At 55.4% G+C, this 16,471-nt stretch overlaps 5 protein-coding genes across 5 annotated transcripts; 3 read left to right on the top strand and 2 right to left on the bottom strand.

The window, feature by feature from the left end:
• Positions 1 to 2,143: 2,143 nt before the first annotated feature.
• INS49_012914 (uncharacterized protein) lies at positions 2,144 to 3,447 on the top strand (the record flags this gene model as incomplete). The annotated part of the gene is made up of 4 exons (XM_043173616.1): positions 2,144 to 2,292; positions 2,438 to 3,003; positions 3,103 to 3,220; positions 3,291 to 3,447. 4 exons carry the CDS (start codon positions 2,144 to 2,146, stop codon positions 3,445 to 3,447), a joined length of 990 nt encoding a protein of 329 aa, XP_043022913.1.
• Positions 3,448 to 4,333: 886 nt separating this feature from the next.
• On the top strand, positions 4,334 to 5,415 carry INS49_012913 (uncharacterized protein; the record flags this gene model as incomplete). The annotated part of the gene is made up of 3 exons (XM_043173615.1): positions 4,334 to 4,724; positions 4,802 to 5,292; positions 5,350 to 5,415. 3 exons carry the CDS (start codon positions 4,334 to 4,336, stop codon positions 5,413 to 5,415), a joined length of 948 nt encoding a protein of 315 aa, XP_043022912.1.
• Positions 5,416 to 5,823: 408 nt separating this feature from the next.
• INS49_012912 (uncharacterized protein) lies at positions 5,824 to 7,135 on the bottom strand (the record flags this gene model as incomplete). Its single annotated transcript, XM_043173614.1, has 2 exons — positions 5,824 to 5,994; positions 6,074 to 7,135. 2 exons carry the CDS (start codon positions 7,133 to 7,135, stop codon positions 5,824 to 5,826), a joined length of 1,233 nt encoding a protein of 410 aa, XP_043022911.1.
• Positions 7,136 to 10,550: 3,415 nt separating this feature from the next.
• INS49_012911 (uncharacterized protein) lies at positions 10,551 to 11,930 on the bottom strand (the record flags this gene model as incomplete). Its single annotated transcript, XM_043173613.1, has 2 exons — positions 10,551 to 11,643; positions 11,713 to 11,930. The coding sequence occupies 2 exons, from the start codon at positions 11,928 to 11,930 to the stop codon at positions 10,551 to 10,553; spliced, it is 1,311 nt and encodes a 436-aa protein (XP_043022910.1).
• A 1,551-nt stretch (positions 11,931 to 13,481) lies between these two features.
• On the top strand, positions 13,482 to 15,155 carry INS49_012910 (uncharacterized protein; the record flags this gene model as incomplete). Its single annotated transcript, XM_043173612.1, has 2 exons — positions 13,482 to 14,287; positions 14,369 to 15,155. The coding sequence occupies 2 exons, from the start codon at positions 13,482 to 13,484 to the stop codon at positions 15,153 to 15,155; spliced, it is 1,593 nt and encodes a 530-aa protein (XP_043022909.1).
• Between the last annotated feature and the right edge of the window lie 1,316 nt (positions 15,156 to 16,471).

Here is a 16,471-nt window from a genome sequence, read left to right as displayed (position 1 = left end):
GCCTGGGAAATGTTGAAGATCAGGCACAGGTCTGGCGGTCAGGCGGTCTTATAGGAACTAAAAAGCCGTCGAGTCGGCTCACGGGCTTAGGGCGATCTAAGGCGGCCCCAAAGCAAGAGGAAGCTTGGAAGGGATGGTGTCGATCCGGGGCAAGCTCATAGGCTGGCGCGGAGGAGAGATGCAGGCTACTGACAAGGTTGGGGTGACTCTCTGGACTAATAGATCAAGACACAGCCGCGTGATGGTTGCTGCCGGCGGAGGGGTAGTGAACAACGTGAACGCGAAGCAACTCTAGGCAGTCGGTCAGCACTGGGGCGACTGCAGGTGGCTCCTGGCTTGCTTATGAAGCTCAGCGAAGCCAGCGTGGGTGGAAGTTGCCCGCGAGCGACACTTTGCAAGCTTGAACCCTTCAAGCAGATCGGGCAGGGCATGAGAAAGTGTGAGAGCTTGATTCAAGGCGTTTCTTGTTTCTTCTGGCCAAGTATTGCTGCGGTGCCTGAGTGCCTGTGCACCGCAGCAGTGTTGCGTCAACCTGTGGCCCCCCAGCTTCCGACTTTGCTCAGATCTGACGGCAGTGGCAAGGACGAGGAGGGGAGGGGAGGGTATTTCTGGACAAGTCGGCCACTCTGAGACCTGCAGGAAGCCAGCCACCTGGGTTGTGGAAGCCGAGATGCCGCACTGCAGTATGCGGGACAACCTCTCTTATCAGTGCTGGTTGGTTCGAGCACAATAATATGCATAATGGCAGCATGTATTGTGTAGCCAGCATGCCCTGTCCAATGGACTGTGCGCCTTTTGATTCTCGCATGGCCTTAATTGTGCAGCGAAGCCGCGGCCCGGCGATTCGCGCGCGGCGGCGGGATGACGAGAAGCCAAATGACTCCTCGGGATGGGAGGTTCCATGGGATGAATGGGCTACGGTGACGCAATTGGTCCAGGACAGCTACTGTAGGCACTAGCCTTGCACTGCCCTTTCTGCCTTTTTGCTCACCGGCTCGCCCTGTTTCCGCCAAGACGAAACTGTCGCGGTGGAGTGCAAACCACGAGGTGTCAGGATGTCTGGCCTTGTGCTGCACTTTAGCCCCAGTCCAGCCATGACGGCCACCTGTAAGCAGGCCAGCGTAGAGGCAGCCAAGGAATCCAATAGTCCGCTCTGGACTGCTCCATGGGTCTCTTGACAGGCCAGACCAGGCCGCTCACACGTTTGACCAACGAGTCTACCCAAGCGTCCAGGTACAGTATTTGTCCAGGTCAGTTGCCAGCGTGCCTGGTTGTCGTCGAGGGAGACTCTTGTAAAATGCCTCGAGATGAGACCTTGCGACGAGTACAGCCAAGAAGCTGGCTGCCAATGCACAGTATCCCAGAGCACAAGGCCATACGCGGTAGGACCCCACGCTCACCGCCAGCTGTCTCAAGTTTGTTGAACGCACGTAAAGTTCGTCATTCCGACTCCCCGCTGGATGTTGGTCTCTTTCGGCATCTCTGCCTGGTGTTGTCGTCGCAGCCTAACAAGCAGACAAGATGGAGGAAAAGCTCTCAGCGGAGAATTTCGACAGTCGACAGGTCGACGATAAATGCCAAGAGATCCGGGGCAGCTTTGCAGTCGGGCACGTCCGATGAGGTCGGAGCTGTCATGTTGCCCTGCAAACTATCGTCGACGAACGCCCCGACGCGCCCCACCGGAAGTCAAAAGCCGGGACGCATGGGCAAGCAAGCTCCCTGCGTCTCCCTGCGTCTCCCAGCTTCACCTCTGTGGCGGTGCCCGTGCCCGCAGGCTCGAAGCTGTTGTTGAGGCAGACACTGCTGAGAGCCTGAGACTGCTGAGACAGACAGAGTGGGGCAATGAGCTCCGGAGCTCTGGTCCCTCGCCTGTCACAGGCAAGGAAGCGCTTTCCGAGCCCAAGGCAAGCCGAGCTTCCTGCCTCAATGCCCCCGGGACGGACCAATCACGAGCCCCAATTCGGCTTCAAACTTCAGATGAGGCAGGCATGAGCAACCCGCGGGTATGCGACCTCACCAACTCTCCAAAACGGAAACTGTTGTGAGGAGCTTGAACGGTGGACTGAACTCAGCTTCATCACCTGCGATTGCATATACTCACAAGCCATCTCATTATTCTCGCAAACGCAACCTAATCTGAACCATGATGGCGACAACCACAGTGGAGGACAACACTGCGCTTAGCAAGCAATATGAGACTCCACTTGGTCTCGCGCATGACACCATGCAAGCTCTCAAGGACAGGATCAAAACCCACTATGATCTGGCCAGCGAGTATTACCTGAGCCTGTGGTACGTCACGACGTGGATGCTCGAGTTGCCATTATCCAGGCTTTTCATCCATTGACGGTCGAGAAAGGCCTATCTCGGTTGCCACCGCATTGTGCTTTGGTCGACCAAGCCACCACGCTTGCTAACGACGCCCTCTACAACACAGGGGCACCCACATCCACCATGGCTACTGGCCGACGCCAGAGTCGAAGGCTAGTGAAACCAAAGAACAGGCACAGATCAATCTCATCCGCCTGCTGCTGGAGACCTCGCAAATAGCCGAGGGAAGCAAGGTCCTGGACGTAGGATGTGGAATCGGTGGCACGTCACGATACCTGGCGTCACAGCTGGGTTGCACGGTCACCGGCATAACCATTTCCAGTAAGCAGGTCGAGATGGCGACACGCCTAACCAAATCTGAGGCCGCCAAGGACGATGCCAGCCTGGCAGACCAAGAGGCAGATACAGAGGGGTTTCTCAAAATCGGCAAGGGCAAGGTCAAGTTTGTGGAGCTCGACGCCGAGAAGATGGGTGACGTCTTTGCCGCACAGTCCGAATCGTTTGACGCCGTCTGGATCTGCGAGGCACTGAGTCACTTCCCCAACAAACAGCTGTTCTTCCAGAACGCGCACAAGTCGCTGAAGCAGGGCGGCAAGCTGGCGCTCGCTGACTGGTTCAAGGCGGAGGGCCTGGGCGAGAAGGAGTTCACCGATGATATAAAACCGATCGAAGGTCTGTGAATCCCAGTGGAGGTCGCCGAAAGTCGTTGACCAATTGCCCCGGCCAAGAGGGTCTCGAAGATGGGGCTCGACGATGTTGACATGAGACCAGATGGCATGCTCCTCCCCCCTCTGTGCGCACAAGCCGACTATGTTAACTACGCTAAAGAGGCTGGTCTGAGTGTCTCCGGTGGGCCAAAGGACATATCCGAGGATGTCAAGGCGACCTGGTAAGTGCTTCGTGAAGCGAACCTCTCAGCAGCGTTCAACATGACCAGGCTAACAAGGGCTGCGCCTCAGGGACATCTCGTGGTCATTGGTCCAGAACCCATCTCTGTGGGCCTTCGCGCTCAGCCAGGGCAGGGATGGGATTGCTTTCCTGCAGGCTTTCCGTGCGATGCGAAGGGGGTATGCTAATGGTAGCTTCCGGTACGCTGTTGTGTCATTCCAGAAGTGAAAGAGGTCCATGTGCTGGCGGTGAGCAACCAGATTGACAGCAACCTGTCTCGATGACGGAGCATGGAGGGACCATGTGTCCAGGCTACCACAAAAATACAACGTGCCGCAAGGCAGGATCTGAGACAACTCGATGGGCCGAGATTCTCGACTGGATGGTGTTTAGATTCTGACGCAAGGTCACAAGTGTGATTGATCACGCAACCGAGACATTGATGTAGTACCCGGTTCAGTTATAGGAAATTCAGCTTTTCCCATAGCTGATCTACACCGATTCTCATCTTGTCGATAGCTGAATGTTATGAGACTGCCATACGAAGTTACACGAGCTGTCTGCGGATAAACCTTGGCTCCTGCAGACCTCTCCCGTCGACGCGGGGATTGCTGCTCGTGCTGGGCAAGGCCATTTTCCTAACATCAAGCCAGATACGGCATGTGCTGAGCCAGAGAATCCTGACAAATTGACTATGAGCAACATCTGTGCAGACTTTGGTGAGCAAGTCATTCCATGGTGCCTTGTGCACTCGCATTTTGGGAGTGGCAGGTGCATCTGAGGTTGTTGCCCAAATGGGCAACTGCAGTACCCCGAGGACAGAGTGCCTTCCCTTCCCTCAACTCACAGAGCACCACGTCCATCTCTATTTCTAGCAGTCATCATTAAATTCTCACCTTCCTTTTTAATCTAACAATTCTCGATTCTGGGCTGTTTTAAACTGTTGGAAATATCAGGCATCCTGTCCCGCACAAGTCGTCATTTCATTTCTCAGGGCATGGTTCCCTCGCGAATGGCTCAGGCGTCAAACCAGTCGACGACGCAAGGCACAAGCCACCAGCAGGATTATTCTGTGATTCTAACCCCTTACTAGGTTCCAAGTTCTGGGTTCAACATGTTTGGCAGCACAGGTAACTGGGGCCGATATGGCGTCAAGCGAGTCCGTCTTGATCCCTTGGACTCTTACAACCAACAAAACGGTAGTCGCAAAAGCCTGCTTGCTCGTCTCAATTCAGCAGGGGAAGAGAAGTCAAATGCGCCCGCCACCCTCTGCCCTGAAAAGCCTCGATACATCGACGTGACAGCCGCGTTCTTCGGCAAGCAGAGACGCCCTGCACAGGAAAGCCAGGGCCAGATACCACGGCCGTCTCCGACATCGCCTCGTCTAGTACAACAGCAGAAACCCTCACGTCCATTCCATCAAGAAAAGCAAAACCATGACAAAATGCGTCGGCCCGTTGTCAATGAATCGCCTGTCGCCAAAGAGCTGAGAGACGAGCTGGCAGGTGCGATGGCTTTCCTTATCCTCGTGCATTCGTAACCTAAATCGTGCCAGCCGCTCTGACACCCTCTTGTTGAACAGGCAGCTTCGCGACTGAGTCGAGCCAACTCCACAACAACGGGCTCACTCAGCTTCAAGACTTGTACGAAGCTTTGAAAGGTGTCATGGCTGACATGGAAGGCGAAGATGATCGCTTCCTCGCTCTTGTGGAGTCAAACCAAAAGAAAATGATCAAACCACCCTCTGAGACAGTCATTGCGGAAAGCTCCAGCGACGAACAGGGAAATACAACTCGTCGCGAGGTCTGCATCGGCGAGGAGGTTGCCGCGGTTGGTGACCTCATACAGATCCTTGAGACGGAAGTGAACCAGTTGTGGGACGCTTGGGAGGCCGCTGAACGGGAGGTCCAGGCCAGGCTCGCTGAACTGGGTGGCGAAATCAATCTCCCAGCGGGCAAGAATTACTCTGGCAAAGATGTGCGGCAGTCTCTGGCGGAAGACATGAAAGCCTTTGGCGCAGAAGCAGAGGACATCATCGAAGACTCGCATGAGGAAGCTCGGGCGTGCGAAAAGGTAGGCTTCCATGCCCATGATCTAGAGTCCATCCACGTCTGCTCACATCATCTATAGGAATTTGGCAAAAAGATACATGGTGCCATGTCCGCTCTTCTGCAGCAGTATCTGTTGGAAGACTAAGTAAGATTGAAAAGTGTGCCACAATCTTGGCAGCTTCCAATGTCTGGTGCAAACTCGTCCGACGAGGTGCTCTTCTAGTGAAGTTTGAGGTATTGTGGCCGGTCTGGTGCTGCTTCTGGTTGCTAAACCGACGGAGGAGATACTTCAACTTGCTGCCCTCGGGATGCTGGACTCTGGGATTGAGCCTGTGAGTACAGGCAATGTGGAAGCCGCTGTTGAGGACTCTGAACTTGAAGTCAAAAAGGTGTATCTGGTCGATATTGCTCATTTTGGCTTGAAATTGGTGGACCAGTCGTCCTTGACAGTCAGATCTATCGAAGAAACAAACGCCTCCGAGCCCCAAATACCAGAACGCCTACCTGTAATGCTTTGCTGACAGAAAATAAAAGGCAAGTATAGAAAGTTAGTTTAAACCTCCTCTTTCACAACGACACCCCATGCATGATCATCCCCGCCATACATGATGTCTTTCATCCACTTCTTGATGATCAGGGTATATTTCCCTCCCTCACCACCGCCCATACCAAACCCAATATCCTTTCCTCTATGGTGGATCAGAGAAACGGGGCAGACGAAGAACTGAAGGGTACCAAGGTTAGCAAAGCTTGATTTAATTGCCCAGGTGGTTTGAAAGAAGAAAGAAGCAAGGAAAGCTTACTGCTGTGCCCGCCGCGAATGACTCCATCATCCGTCCCTCGCTATCCGCCTCGAGGACCTCGTCGATCGTGTACTTTCTCTCCACGACGTCCACCTCATCGCCCAGCCTCTCTCGCACAAGCTGCAAGATGCTCCTCCTCGTGACGCCGTCGAGGATGAGCCTGTCGTCCAGCGGCGCCGTGATCAGCTGCGTCCTGCCGGTCTCCTTGCATTTCATCACGACGAAGAAGTTGGACGCACCAGCCTCGGTGCAGTAGCCCTCGGACCCGTACAGCCACAGGATCTGGCCGTAGCCCCTGTTCCTCGCCTCCTGGGTGGCGAGCAGGCTGGGCCCGTAGTTGGCGCCCAGCTTGGCGTAGCCGAAGCCGCCGACCCACGCGCGCACCATGTCCTCCGGGTTGGTGTGCAGCTTCATGCCGCCCAGGGGCTCGTCCATGCGCGGCATGAAGGAGACGGTGATGAACAGCAGGGCCTCCTTGGGCGCCCCGACGCCGAGCTGCGGCTGCGTGCCGATCATGGCGGGGCGGATGTACAGGAAGCTCCCCGGGCGGTCGCGCGGCAGCCACTTGGGCCCGTCGACCTCCATGAGCGCCAGGATGAGGCGCTCCAGCTCGGCGGGCGGGAACCCGGGGAGGCTGATCCGCGTGCTGGACATGAGGAACCGCTGGGCGTTGCAGTCGGGCCGGAAGAGCCTCAACTTGCCGTCGAAGCCCCGGTAGGCCTTGAGGCCCTCGAAGCACTCGGTCGCGTAGTGCAGGCACGAAGCCGTCGGCATCAGGCTCAGGGGCCCGTAGGGCTTGAGCTCAGGGGCGGCCCAGCCGTTGGATGCGGACCAGGTCGCGGTGATCATGTGGTCGGAGCATATTGTCTCTGTGCCGGCGTAGGCTGTTGCCTCATCAGGGACGGGGCGTGGGTTCTTGGTGAGGGTGTAGGTGAGCTTGGAGGCGTCCAGCTCGGCCAGCTTGGAGGGAGCGTTGATCTTCTCCAGCTTGTGCTCGATGGCCTTGGAGGTGAGGTCCACATCCGACGTGGATGTAGTGGGGGTGATCAAGCCGGGAGCCATGGTGGATATTATTCCTATGTGCCCCGGTGAGAATATGCGTGTGGTTGGCGTATCAAGGGGTCGACGATGGGGACTGGGGTGGTCAAGGACAACACGAAGAAAGCTTGACAAGTCACAGTGTGCTCATGGGTCACAATGGGAAGGAGTTGGTAGGTTGGATAAACAAAGAAACAGACTAGAAAATTCTAGCGAGGTCCCAATTGCTCTTATAAGCGTTCACTAGCTTCGAGGAAGGAGACGTTGGGACCGAGGTGGACTAACAAACGTTCATCCCGATCCAGGGGGGCAGGTGACTCATTGGCCAATGGCAGCTTGATTCATGATAGACAACAGACGGTGGAGTAGTCTGATAATGCAAACATCGATGCTAACAGGAAGAGGGCTCCGTGTTCCGGAACGGCTGCCCTTGCTGCGCATGTGCGCATGGAGGCCAGTCTGGGGTTGCTCAATGCAATGCTGCTGAGGCTCTAGGCTCGGCCTCTCGCTCCTGTGCTGAGATGGGAGGTGGTATGCCGGATCTAGGCGTGCTTGGTCTAGTTTTCCCCTTTCCTACCGCCTTCCTCATCTCGACAAGTTCGACGCTGTCTTTTTATTAGAACCCTGCATCGCCTTGCCGTGCTTCTCAACGTCCCAAATCACTAGGCGTCTGGGCATTGAGGGCTTCCGGTATCTGCAGCGCCCGGCAGTGGTTCTTTGACGTCCAGGCATGAGCTGGCTACGCGCCCATCGCGCCAGGAGAATAAGCTGTCTTTGAGTCAGATTCGGTTCGACTTAAGTCAGATTTCGATATGATTTCAAGCCAGATTCGGTTTGATCGTCTCCTAAGCTTTAAGATCGCCTTTGGTGTTGTGCCCGTCTGACATGTGTGCTATGCATATCAAGAGTCAGTCGTCCTCTTTATAGGTATCCCGTCCATCCCGCCGCCCACCGCCCGCATGTCGATATCAGAGCACTGCTCCTACACGTGTCGGCCTGCACCACGGCTGCACCGTGGCCCTGTGAAAGCTTATCCTTAAAAAACTGACCATCTCGATCGGTCAAGCCGTGATCGACCTGGATTTGTTTGAGATTTTCCTGCGGCAGAACATGCTAGAGGGCGACATGTCGTCCGTGGCGCAAAGATCTTGGAAGTTGGACTAGTGAGGTGGGAAATTGAGACGTGATGCCGCAGTTAACCGCTGGTAGACGCCAATTGCCGAGGGTCCTTGGAACATTTCTTATCACGAGGGCGGTTCTCTGACGCGGCTTTGCGTGCCCGGTCACCGCAATTGTCATCATCTGCACTTCAAGACGCCCTTGTTGTGTCCATTTTTGTGGATTTGTACTGCCGTGATCGGAAGACAAGACTTCGTGAGCTACATGCATGCCAAGATCCAATTTAATCTCTCGTACGCCCAAAACTGAAACAGTGTATGGAATCATTCAATGTTTGAGGCAGAATACGCGCATGTAATAAATGTTCAGTGAACTGCCTACCTAGATAGATAGTCAGACACGAGCTAGGTACGAGTCATATATATGATCTTGTCGGCTTACATGTCTTGTAATCTACCGGACGGTCCAAAATTGGCAAGTTTTGTGGCAGTTAGCCATGCAAGCGTTTAGATACAAAACACCTGCCAAATAAATACATGCAATGTATCTCATTCTGATACGTGGTAACGCATTTCAGTAGGTTTTAATGACACTGGGATTAAGTAAACATTTTGAAAGTTGAGTAAGGATGAATTCAGAATATGTAGTCCAATATACCTGCACTCGTTTGCTCACGGAGGCTTCAGGCATGACTTCAGTTACACTGCTAGCAATGTGGTCTTGAACGAGGATCCGGATGTGCTCCGCGAAGGCTGCGGGTAAATACGATCGCAATAATTTAAGGGAATCTATGTGACTCGCTGTAGTCCACGGGCCGGTTCCTTGACAAGAAGATGGCGAGGTGTTGTGTCATGAGTGCGTATCACACTTGAGTTACCCCTCTGTGCTGTACTATTACATCGTTCTCTTACCAGTACATGTCCTATAGACTAGAGTTGGTATACAATGGATGTCAATAAATACTCAGAGGTGTGAGCAAGACTTTGACCGCTTTTCAGTGCTTAACTCAACTGCGTGATGTTGTTAACTTGAACTCACCAGGCCCAGGCATGTCGTCCAGTTGAATACGAGTGGAGCTCTAGACGAAAATGTTCGATTGGACAGTAGCCAAGAGGGGGCCATAGGTACAGAATAAACTCGTGATTATGCAATTTGATGAGACGTTGGGAAGCAACAGTGTCTACGTCTTGCCCACATGTAAACCTGTGGCGGCCTTGATACCAGGCCAACACGCAAGGCATTGGCATCGAGGCAGGCATCTGGCAGTATGGATTAGATGAACTCCAACAGGTATTCCCAGAACAGAAAGAATCAGATAGATACAGAAGGACATCAACGGGTGGCACTGGAGAAGGGCGAGCAAGCAAAGAGCTGTAGCCGCCCATTGCTGGCGACCGACCGGCCCACTGGGTAGGCCAACGCAGCACAGTCATTTTCATCTCAGCTATATGATACTGCCAAACTTCCCTGCAGCCAGGAATCAGGCGAGCTAGCAATGGTCGGGCGGTTAACCTGAAGATACCTTGCATACATGCGAAATTGAAACAACCCTGCAGACACAGTGTCCACCGTACCAACGCCTAGGTGGGTAGCACTGCAAAGAAATGCGGACTCGCGAAAGCGCCGGGCGCAGTAGCAGCTAAAAGTTGGCTGGGCCTCATATTTTTGGATGATGCCTCCTTGATTCCGCAGCAACATCGCACTGTGCCGTCAGGACTTAAGATGGCGATGCGGGAGTCGAGGTTCAACTCCCGCCGGTGGTTCAACTTTTGGCCATCAATCGAGAAATTTGTTTGCCCGTCCGTGCCCTGGGGCTGTCTACCATTGAACAAGCAATGCTTGAGGCTCATGTTTGACTGAGACCTCGTCCTTGTTTGTTCAGTTTGATATGACCTGAGATTCAGAGATTGCTTGACCCCGACACCAATTAGCCTGGTACTGTCCACCCCCCCCCCAAGATGTATTGTTGTTATATCTCTCCTCCATACCCAGCCGTTGTACTCATGTGTCAACCAACCTTTGAGTACCATTTTGTTGTCTCATTTAATAGCCTTCACTCATCATTGGATCAATCACTTATGCACCCGGTCTCTTGAGCGTGTGATAAACTCTTACGCATCCCCTTCAAAAACCGTAGCAAGAATGGTGGGTCGGCTAGGACGAACGCATCAGAGAATTGATGTGTCCCTGTTATGTATTATAAGCATTTACTTTTTCGCCTCTCTATGAATCGCTGCCAGACTCCGTCGAGATACTGTTGAAGATCGTGCTCTCGCTCTATGATGTGATGAACCGTATGACTCGCCCAGCACGGACGCAATTATGCTGAGCTTTGTGCCTCTTTCTTTCTTTGCTCCTCCTCGAGTTGCTCCCTCAACTTCGCAGCTGCCTCGACATCTGCCTTCTCGCCCTTCCTCCTTTGCCTCTCCTCATACTGCTTGCGGCTCTTCATGATGCGGTCCACGATGTTGCCTGCGTTGACATCCTGGAAGCTGTGCTGGCCGATCTCCTGGTAGAGGCCGAGTTCCTTTGCCTCCGAGTAGGGGTCGTAGGTGAGAGGCATGAAGGAGGTGGGGCCGTGGTAGACGGCATCTGGGGTGCCCCAAGACCAGGACGTGAGGTAGTTCTTTGTGGGCGTGAAAGGGGCGCCGAAGATGACGCAGTTGACATACCGGCACTGCAACACGCACAGTCCTCTCTCGTAGATGTTCATGATGGGGTAGTTAACGCCCTTCCAGTGGTTGATGACCTCGTCGTCGTGAACGCCTGCGACGACATACACAGGCGAGTAGTCCTTGTTCCATCCCTTCTCGGCAGCCTTCGTCTCCTCCACCTCGACCACTAGGCGCAGGAACTCAATATGGCCGCTCGAGAATAGATCAAACCCGCCATCGACGTACACCACCCTCTGGTCAGGCTTCGGTGTTGGCCCTTCGAACAACTGCGTAAAAGTGCCATTGTCGTCGATGCCGTCGTGCCCCGTCTTGGCATGCAGCGAGCTCGTCTCCCAGAACCACACGCTTGCGCCGGGTTTCTTAGCCGTCTCATCGGTAGCATACAGTCTCATTCGCTCCGTCATGGCCGCTCCCTCGGTCTTGCGTTCCACATCGCTGCCATGACCGTCGCTACCCGCGAGCGTTCGGCGCAACGACTTGATAAAGTGGGTCCGGGTACAGAGCAGCATGCGGCCGACGAGGTCGGTGGTGGAGATGGAGGGGGTGCGCTTGACGACCTTGAAGCGGCCCGCCTCCTTGACGAACCGGTAGCAGTCCTCGCCACTACTGTCAGAGGTTATGTCGTCGCCATGCACGACGTAACGGCAGCCATAGTGAGTGATCCAGTCGAGCTGTGTCACATAGGGGGCGTGTGACACGGAGCGGGTCACCCAGCGGCAGGCGTCCACAGCAGCGAGTCTGTGATTTGCGTCAGAGATGGTATAATGTTATGGGACAGTATAGGAGCAGACAGCATGGGTGGCTCACCTCTCTTGAAGGTTCATGACGGTAGGACCCTTGTTCTCCAGGATGGACTCGTCCGAGTGCACGCCGACATAGAGTTCGTCGCCCAGCTGGCGGGCCTGGAGCATGGCACCGGCATGGCCGTGGTGGAAGAAGTCCCAGCATCCGTCGACCCAGATACGGCCATCCAGAACCTCTGGGGCAGGGTCCCCTGGGGGAGAGATGGGATCTGTGGCTGACATGGTCCAGGCTAGATAGTTGCAGGGCAGGGGAGACAGGACGGAGTGTGCGAGAGGACAGTATGTGTGTTCTCACCGGTCGACTGACTGAGTGATTAAGCTTCCTTTGGACTGTTTCGAGTGCTTTCGGTCTGGGCAAAGCATTAACCCGGACGCAAGATCACAAGACAAGCAACCAGTCACACCTGATCAGTGAGTGAGCGGTCCGTCTACAGTGTACAGTTGGTGTAGCAGAGTGGCTCGACTGCTGCATTGTCTGGGTTTGATGTCCCCCAGGCTATGAATTGGGTTAATTCCAGCGGAGGTGAGCGGACCCCTCAGTGGGCAAGCAATCGCCCGGGGAAGCACCGACCCCTGTGCCCCTGAGAATGCAACTCCCCATCTGAATCTGCCCGTGCCCAGATCTGGAGCGCTGCGAGGGCCGGCGACAGACAACATAAACTTTGCACATGGGCTGGACCACCACGTTTCCGACAAATCCAATCTGGTGGTTTCTCTCCTGTCCGAGCAGCAGATTGGCATTGGCATAGTACAACCCTGGGGCGAAGACCCCACCGGGCCAATCGCAAATGGCAATGTTGTCGGCTCGGGGCAAATGTTACGATAAATCCCATTTGCGCCCACTGTCCTGTCCACAGAGGCAGTTCCAGCGAGTGAACTCGGTCTTTCAACTCGGCTCTGGAACATGACAGGCCGTTTCAGGCGGACCAGACTTCCAGAAAGGCAATTCTCCTGTTGAAGACGTCCACACCAAGCCTGATCGTGCGTAGTGTGCGATGCGCGATACACGATGCACCGTGGTTCGCGGCGCCGGCTTGTGTCCTCTCCCTGTCCTGACTGACGGTCGATCATGCCACGATAAACAAACCAAGGTCGTGCGCTTTGATGTTGAGGGTGCAGCACCAGGTAAGTCACGCCAATGGCCGCCGGCACCGGGCGTGGAGGGGACCCGGGCAAGGGCTCCTCGACCAGCATCAGCAGTCTACGGGACCCAGTCCACGGTTCCAGAGCTGGCATGATCCGGATATCTGAGCTGGATCCTGGCTGGTTGGGTGGTTGGGTGGTTGGGTGGTTGAGTGGTAGGCTGTTGCCGCCTCTACCACACAATCCTGCCACAGCATGAGTCTGAGCGGAAGCTTGAGCAGTATTTCTTGGGCTGTCCAGGAGAACCAGGGGAACCAGGGAACCTGTTGCAGTTTTCTTTTTTGTTTCTATTTCTGTTCCTGCCTCCATTTCTGTCCGATGTTGCCCTCCGTCAAGTATACTAAACCATGGCCGAACCATCGCAATCCTCAAACCCCAAGAGCCAGCCTCAATCCCTCCTCTTCTGTCGTCCTTTGCGAATCCCACTCTGCTGCAGCCCCCGTCTTATAGGGCTGAATCGCTTCGTATAGCCCTGGGGGCCACAGTGGAGGACGCCCTGCAAATTTAGATTGGGCTGATCTGGGCAGCACCCGAGCTGCAGTTGGTGCGTGGGTAGTGGGGGTGCTGGTTGGAACGCCCGCTGGCTCGGCCGCGCCTGCGCTGCGCTGCTCGGCTCAGCACCGCTCCGCCATGCAGAGGACCAGGAGACGGTCCAGCGCCTCTGCGCCTGCACCTGCGCCTGGCCCCGGCGCCGCAAACGTCCCGCCAACTCCCACCGGCTTGGGCTTCAACTTCTCCTTCTTCAACAGTCCCAACGCCGCCACCACCGCTGCCAACACTAACAATACCGCCTCTTCCTCACGACCGCGACCAGGCACAAGCTCCGGCGCCCCTCCGATCTCAGCCGGCATTGGCGGCTTCGCCAGCACCACCACCAACGGCGACCCGTTCCAAGCACAGCCGGCTCTAGCACCGCCTGGCCCCAACCTCTTGCGCAAGAACTCGCTCCGCGGCAAGCAGTCTTTCGACAACCTCGTCTCGCACTCGTCGCAGCTACAGTCGCAGTCCATATTCAGGGGCCTGCGCCGTCGCGCCAACTCGAGCTCCTCGCTCCGGGACAGGGATGGCGTCGGCGCTGCGCTGGGCGTAGTAGCAACCGGTCAGAAGCCTGTCGTGACCAGCAGAGGGAACCCGCCCGCCCTGCCCGATTTTGCCCTTGCAGCGGCTGCGAGAACGAGCCGCGACACCGACGTCTTTGCTTCCCCGAACTCCGCTCCAAAGTCCTACATGGATATCTCCGGCGGCTATATTCAGACATCCAACTCCAGGATGCTGAGCCGGTCCGGCACCACCCCCGTCAACGGGTTCCCCTCGGGAGGGGGGATGATGCCGCCCCCCTCGGCAGGAGGTATGCAGAACGAGTCCAACATGGTGCATCAGCATATACACGAGATGGCCAACAAAAGGATATCCACGTTAGAATATTTACGGAAGGCGTACGTCCCAGTCCCAGTCCCCCTACGAACTCTCCAATCTCTAGGCTCCCAGAGACGCTGACTTGCCCTGCCAACACGCAGCCACGAAGGCCGTGTCTACTGGTTTAACACCCTCCTCTTCGATAAGCCCGATCTCGCGCGCATGCCCTACTTCGATGCCCGGCGACTTGCCCGCCGGGCCACAAACTACCTCCTCCTGGGCCTATCCCTCCCGACCGTCATCGACCTCAACTCCTCCACGCCCATGGAATTCCTGCGCGCATTCAACGTCTTACTAACAGAGTTCGATTCCTTCCAACAATTACACTCAGACTCAGGCTCAACCACCTCTTCTCTCTCCCGCGCGCGAATACCGCAGATGTTCAGGCGGGCCACACCCTCCTCAAAAGTAAGGCGGAGCAGCAATGCCAACAACGAGATATTATACGAGGCTGGCGACGGCGGGATCAGCAGCACAAATGGTGGCTCCATGTCCGGCCAGGCGGCATCGAACGGTGCATTCACGGTGGGGAACGGCCTCGGAGGCTCGGCCAGCGTGGTCAGCTTCGGCCAGAGCGAGGCGGACCTATTACCAGGGGAGGAGTACGTGCACTTGCTGACGCCATCCTTACCGTTCGACCCGGACTTCTTCGAGACGTTCGCGACATTGTGTGACGTTCTGATCGATGCTTACGCACGGCTATTGAGCCTGCTACCGACGCCCAGGGAGTGCAACGCTGCCGTGGCCGAGCTCTTCACGAAGGCGGACTCAAGGGTGCGCAAAATCATCGTGCAGGGCATCGTCAAGGAATTCGAGGACACCAGCAGGAACGGGGTCAAGACAGAGGTGGCCAACGTGGGGAAGATAGTGCTCGGAGGGCTGATGTGATGGATGCAAAGACGGCGCGGCTGGCATAATACGCAAGTGATGATGTTGCGGCAATCTCGGTGACATGATACCATTTTCTTATTCCTTCATCAGGCCGTTGTAGTTGCCGGGTTTGAGGCACTGGGAGATATCCATCGGTTTGGAGTCATATTGGGACAAGGGTCATTGTTTGGGCCTGGTCAAGCGGCATTGGGTCGGTGAGACTTTGAGGGTCAGGCGATCAAGGCTCACTCTGTTTTGGATCATGAAAGCGTCAAAAACTTCGCCAACAATCGAGATTCTGAAAGACAGGGCCTGCCGCAACTTGAGTTGTACAGGCCCGGGGTTTGAGCCTCTTTTGATCACTAACGTGCCTTATGTATTCTATCTGCAATTGTGAAAACGTGACGGTGAAAAATGAAGATGCAGAGCGAAAAAGGAATGAGTTCGTCAGAAACCATAACGCATTATTGTATCGTCAGCGGCAGTACCTCCATTTTAGGTAGGCACCGCCTCAGTGCTTGACTCTATAAATGGTGTTCATCATGTGAAACTCAAAGAGGTTGTGCTGTGTTGTATCCGATCCTCGACCGGCCAAGACGTCGTCGACAGGAAAAAGCCTCCCACGAGGCCCAGAAGTTTGGTTTGTCGACTCAGTCCCAGACAGACGAGAAACAAATACAAGCAACAAGCCTGTGTGGTGTGCGTGAAGTCCCCTCGCACCAAGAATGAGCCCCATCGAGTAAACCCAGCCAGGCAGAGCCTGGCATGGGGCAATCGCATACCTATGATATCTCGACAAAAACGTTCTCAAGCCCTCCCCACAGAGCGCCCCCAGCACTAGGCCGCACATCACGTCCGCCCCGCCATCGAACGGCCGCGCCGAGGAGCCCAAAACAGCCAGGACCTGGCTCTGCGCGTCGGACTCATATCTTCGTCCATGTGACACATCGAGACAGGCACCCCGGTGACTGAGACACCACGGACGCAAACCAGAAAGATGTAGCGGCGAGGCAGGGCAGGCAAGCCAGACAAGGGAACGGAGGAGAGCAGAGATCAGCCGCGTGGTGCTTCTATGGCGGCGCCTTTCGGCATTCTCCCTTCGTGAGAAGAAAGACTGTCCGGGGACTTTCTCCCGAAGCAAGTGTTTTGTGAGACACCCCGAAAGATGTCTCCGTTTGAAGCTTCGATGGCGATTTGTTGGGCGAGGGGACTTGAAAGAGAAGGGAAGAAGGAAAGAAGGCTTGCGGCTCTGCGACTGAGTTTTTGATGTAAAGTGGTCGTTAGTGGGGCCACGCTTCGGCCAATCAGATTTTGATTACGTACTCAGCGGAGGC

The sequence above is a fragment of the Diaporthe citri genome (genome assembly GCF_014595645.1).
Source record: "Diaporthe citri strain NFHF-8-4 chromosome Unknown scaffold_6, whole genome shotgun sequence".
NCBI classification, from domain to species: Eukaryota; Fungi; Ascomycota; class Sordariomycetes; order Diaporthales; family Diaporthaceae; genus Diaporthe; species Diaporthe citri.
The sequence above is the reverse complement of the archived record's forward strand: the minus strand, read 5'-3'. Positions and strand labels throughout refer to the sequence as shown.